Below are 5,264 nucleotides of genomic sequence, written 5' to 3' on the forward strand. Positions count from 1 at the left end.
GCTGGCTTGGCCTGATGCTCGGATGTTAAGGGAGCGCTGGCTCTGTACTGAACCACGTGGCCGATGTGGTCCCCGCTCCTCTGAGGAGAGCATGACCGTGCCCAGATGTGCACCTGACTTGAAGAAGTCCGAGTCTTAAAGAGGCTGAGCCTTGGGGAGACCCTAGCCTGCGTGATTCCAGTGCTATGGCTGTGCTGGAGGGCTCTGGTGTAGGAGCAGACATCGTGGAAACACCTCATTTAGAGCTGCATCCACTCAGCAGCAGTCTGGAAAATAATTGTGGCTGGTGAAGAGTGTTTCCCAGCATCAAAGACGCACCGCTCTGCACTGCTGGGGGACACTGGAGTAAACTGCTCTTGGAGAGATGCTCCAAAGCACTTCTGTATGCCTGCATGACCTGTGGAAGGTTGGGCAACCCTCAGTTCAGGGATTCAAGTAGCATGGCTGGTTCTCCCGTCATGCAAGGGAGAATGATGCTACTCTGGTGGCTACTCACCAATCTGCTTTTATCTCCTGGCAAAGCAGACTTTTTTTTTTCCTTGCTTTATAGCTACCAAGAGCAGTGGGCACCCAGACCCTGAGCGGAGCAGGAATACTGAAGATGTTCAACAAAGCTACGGATGCTGTCAGTAAAATGACCATCAAGATGAATGAATCTGACATAGTAAGTATGTGGACGCCTCTGGGCTGTCCTCGTCCTCGCTCCGGAGCTGTGTGCTCTCCCCAGCTCAAGCTTTGGGTGCGAGATACGAGGAGAGCCCTGCGGCGATGCCGGCTGTGGGAATCAGCTCTGCCTTTACCCATTTCAGTGGTTTGAGGAGAAGCTGCAGGAGGTGGAGTGCGAGGACCAGCGGCTGCGGAAGTTGCATGCTGTCGTCGAAACGCTAGTGAACCACAGGAAAGGTAACAAGCTTGTTCTGTAGCTTGGCCCGTAAGGGTTAAGCCTTGTGCGGTGCCTGACTGGAGGCCACCAGTGTGCAGGTGCAAACCTGAGCAGAGCGCAGAGCTCATCTTATTACTGATCCCGAGCTGTCCTCTAGCGGGGAGCAGGGATGTTTTTCTTCCTCTGCATGTTTTGGCTGACTTCTGCAAAGCTGTGCCTGTCCTCCCACTCTGCTGCTTCCCTTCTCCTCCCGCCACGCCGCAGAAGCTGCCGGCTGTGACCGGGAGAGCGCTGGCTCTTCAGCTGATGTCTCCTTGGGCTGAACTCTAGGCTGGGGCTTTACTTGCAGAGCACCCGGTGTAGCGAGGCCCGTCGGTTGACTCTCTTATTCCGTTCACTAGAGCTAGCGTTGAATACAGCCCAGTTTGCAAAGAGTCTGGCCATGCTGGGGAGCTCGGAGGACAACACGGCCCTGTCCCGGGCGCTGTCCCAGCTGGCTGAGGTGGAAGAGAAGATTGAACAGCTGCACCAGGAACAGGCTAACAGTGACTTCTTCCTCCTGGCCGAGCTCCTGGGAGACTACATCCGCCTCCTCTCAGTTGTAAGGGTAAGCACTCCCTTGGGCCAAGCTCTAGACTATGCTGCTGGTTCTAGCACCGGTCTTAGGCTTAGGTGTGCCAGGAGGCAGATGGGGTTCTAAATGCAAGCACGGGGCATGGCATGCCTGTGAGCCCTCCAGGCAGAGGGCAAACTGGGCTGCTTGTCCAGTTGTTGCATGTGTTGGAGTAGTTAGAAAAGTGGGGTCGGTGAGGCCTGGCTGTGCTGCTGTTCTCCAGGGGGCATGTGGAGCAAGTTCATGGCTCGTAGGTGGCCTCAGCCCTTCCAGAGGTGAAGACTGCAGCTACTGTGGAGGCTGTGAGCTGCTAAACAGTGACTTGGCTGTGGCAAACTGATCTGTAAAGCACCTGCTGAGGCAGTGCTTGAGTCTTTGAGTCCAGGCAGCCTGCCTGGTGCACTCGCCTCCTTGCTGGAGGCTGAAAGAAACAAGTCCCAGGCAAGCTGTGAGTCTGGCAGGTTCCTGTGTTCCTGCCCCAAACTTGGCCTGTCTGTGAGCAGTTGTTTGTGGAGGCTACAGAGGCCAGAACGCAGCCTAGTGAGTAGGCACAAGCCTCCTTGGTCTGCCAGTCTGTACTGGGAGGAGTGGTGGGTGCTCCAGAGCAGGACTGAGATCTCTGGTAATGCTGGAGGTAATAAGACTTATCTGGGATGTTCTGGCAAGGAGACAGAGTGTTGCCTCAGACTTTACCTATCCCTTGGTTGTTCTTTCCTTCTGACCAGGCTATCAGATGCTGCTTTCTGCTTTTCTAGCTGTTCCCCACGACCTGGCTGGACCTGTTCAGAGGCCTAATGGGGTCTTCCTTGCTTCAGCTGGTGATTTGCAGGCCAGCTAAAATCATCTGGCCTCTTGGCAGGTGCCTGCGAGCTGGTGCAGGAGCGTGCTGCGCCGGCCGCAGGAGCTGCGGGCGCATAGCTCTGCAGGAGCTCACGGTGGAGGTCCAGCGTGGGGCAGGCGAGGGCAGCTGCTTGTACTGGCCACTCTCGATGGCAGGACTGAAACGGGCAGGCAGCAGAGCTTGGGGACAGGCTAGACATCGTGCTTGGGATGCTGCCGCTCCCCTCGGTGGCCTCAGGCTTGCGCTGAACTGTGCGCGTAGCTGGGGTTCTTCCAGTGACTCTTTCCTGCCAAAGCCTGGAGAAGGTGGGAGGCCCCAGAGCTGCTCCTGAAGCAGGAGCTGGTCAGTGTTGCACCTGGGCTCCTTCCCTGGTAGAGCAGTCCATGTTCTGGCTCAGCTTTGGTTACACCCAGGTGGGTTCAGGACCTGACAGGTGAAGCAGCTGATGTCCCCCCTTGTCAAGGGCACGGTTGTCGCTGTCAGCAGAGCTCCTTGCAGCTGCCCGCCGCTCCTGGTGCGGTGGCAGAGCAGAGCTCAGTCTCTGCTCCCCCCTTCCAGGGAGCCTTTGACCAGCGCATGAAGACCTGGCAGCGGTGGCAGGACGCCCAGACCATGCTGCAGAAGAAGAGGGAGATGGAGGCCAGGCTGCTCTGGGCCAACAAACCCGACAAACTGCAGCAGGCCAAGGAGGAGATCTCGGAGGTAGGGAACGTGGAGCGCCGGGGTCTCTGCTCAGCCCCTTCCCTCAGTGCTCTGCCGCTGAGCTGTGAGAGGGGACCCTTTTGGGAAGGGGACCTTCTGAGCTGAAGGGACAGGTACCTATTGCCAGGCTTGCACCAAGGGATGAGCAAGCCTTGCAGGAAGCCGCAGAAGCTGCAGGAGGGGCTGCTCGCCATCCCACCCACTGTGGCTTCCCTGCTGAGCTCGCAGCAAGCGGGGGCTGCGGCTTGCTGTGGCAGCGAGGACCAGAAATGCCGGGCTTTGCTCCGGCAGCGCCTCTTACGTGAACGGTTGTGGCTACAAAACCGCTTGGAGAGGGGAGCGAGAGCTGCTTCGCATCCCCTCCCCTGGAGACAGCACGCTTCCTCTCTCTGCAGTGGGAGTCTCGCGTGACACAGTACGAAAGAGATTTTGAACGGATTTCTGCCGTCATCCGCAAGGAAGTGATACGGTTTGAGGTACGTTTGGCCCAGCCCTTGGTGTGCAGCCCTCCAGCTGGTTGGTCTTGATGTGCCTTGGCTGGGAAAGCTGCTTCGCATCCCCTCCCCTGGAGACAGCACGCTTCCTCTCTCTGCAGTGGGAGTCTCGCGTGACACAGTACGAAAGAGATTTTGAACGGATTTCTGCCGTCATCCGCAAGGAAGTGATACGGTTTGAGGTACGTTTGGCCCAGCCCTTGGTGTGCAGCCCTCCAGCTGGTTGGTCTTGATGTGCCTTGGCTGGGAACACCAGCCTGGGCTAGCCAAGGGCCACTTTGGCTCCTGACCACACTCCCAGTACAGCGGTTGGCAATATTTATAAATCCGGACATGTGTGAGCTGGGGCATCGCTGCTGTGGGCAGAGCTGATGTCCCTTGGCTAAGAGGGGACTTCCATGCAGAGAAGCGTGTCTGTTAAAATGAAGGTGGGGTGGGCAAAGATCCATCAGCCTGTGGCCGGAGGTGAGCATAATCCTCGGCATCTCAGGAGGAACAGGAACATCCTGGTGGTTTTTCCTCCCCTGCCACAAAAGCCAGAGAGTTTTGGTGGTTCGTTCATCCTTGCGCTCATTCCCACGCTCATCTCTTGCAGAAAGAGAAATCCAAGGACTTCAGGAACCATGTCACTAAATACCTGGAGACGTTACTAAACTCTCAGCAACAGGTGAGTAGCCCCAGCCCCTGCTGCGGTTTCCCCTCTCGAACCCCAGCAGTGCGAGCGTGAACCCCCACCATGGGTGCGTCCTGCTCCCCAGATGGGGGGAGGGATCGACCCCCATGGGCTTGTAGCAGGGCAAAATATAAGCCTTGCATCCCCCTTGATGCTTTTGATGGGGGGAGGTGCTGGTTATGTGCCCTGTGGAGGGGCTTCTGCCCTCCCAAAATGCTTCTTGACTCCCTCTGGGCTTGAACTGTGCTCCTGACTCTCCCTCTCTCCTCTCCGCAGCTGGTGAAGTACTGGGAAGCATTCTTACCCGAAGCCAAGGCCATTTCTTAATTGGACCGAGCAAACGAAGCGTACCTGAACTTTGCCTTTTTTTTTTTATACACTATACCTCTTCTTTTACATGTGAACGAACCCTAGTTAAACACTCTGGAGCTGGTAGAGGTTTAACCCCCCAGAAAAGCAGCTTGCAAGCCAGTAACTCTTCTAACTGTATATTTTTCATTTAGCAACATATATTTTCTTACTGAAGAGAAACTAGTTTCCTGCTTTAAGACCAGACCTGCAGCAGGGGGTTAACAATATATGTAAAATGTATATTTTTCAGGCTGGGTTTTAGGGCTCTACTGACTATCTTACTCCTGCAGTGCCATTAAAATTCTGTAATAAAACTTCTATCAGGGCAAACAGGCTCCGTCTCCTCCTGGGCTGGAGCGCGGAGGGGTAACGGCCGCATCCCGCCAAAAAAACTGCGGGAGGCAGGGGGTCCGGGGGGCCCTGGTGTGGCGGGGAGGAGGGTGACCTTGGGCGCTGCCCCAGCCACCTGATGAAGCTTTGGCTTTCTGCCTCGCTCCCAGGGCCTGTTTTTAGGATCTGAGCTCAGCGGGGCTGGCTGGTGGCCCCACTTGCTGTGGGGGGACGGGCAGGGTGCAGCCTTGGGGGGGCTGTTGCTGCTCCTTCAAACTGTGGATTTTATCAAAACCGATACCCCGTCTTCTGCCTTAAAAAAAGGGAAAGGCGGCTCGTGCTGACTTCCCACTTTCCTTTCCCCTTCTCCCTGTAGC

The 5,264-nt window shown here is 56.4% G+C and overlaps 1 protein-coding gene across 1 annotated transcript in view; it reads left to right on the plus strand.

Moving 5' to 3' along the window:
* SNX1 (sorting nexin 1) overlaps positions 1-4,889 on the plus strand; it is a gene marked incomplete at its 5' end in the record, with an annotated part of 11,550 nt that extends 6,661 nt beyond the window's left edge. The window contains 7 exons of the mRNA XM_010283021.1: positions 551-664; positions 810-903; positions 1,285-1,490; positions 2,896-3,039; positions 3,435-3,515; positions 4,129-4,200; positions 4,483-4,889. Coding sequence (XP_010281323.1) covers positions 551-664; positions 810-903; positions 1,285-1,490; positions 2,896-3,039; positions 3,435-3,515; positions 4,129-4,200; positions 4,483-4,533 — 762 coding nt within the window. The remainder of the gene's footprint in view (positions 1-550; positions 665-809; positions 904-1,284; positions 1,491-2,895; positions 3,040-3,434; positions 3,516-4,128; positions 4,201-4,482) is intronic.
* Between the last annotated feature and the right edge of the window lie 375 nt (positions 4,890-5,264).

Source organism: Phaethon lepturus, unplaced genomic scaffold, assembly GCF_000687285.1.
Source record: "Phaethon lepturus isolate BGI_N335 unplaced genomic scaffold, ASM68728v1 scaffold42432, whole genome shotgun sequence".
NCBI lineage: Eukaryota > Metazoa > Chordata > Aves > Phaethontiformes > Phaethontidae > Phaethon > Phaethon lepturus.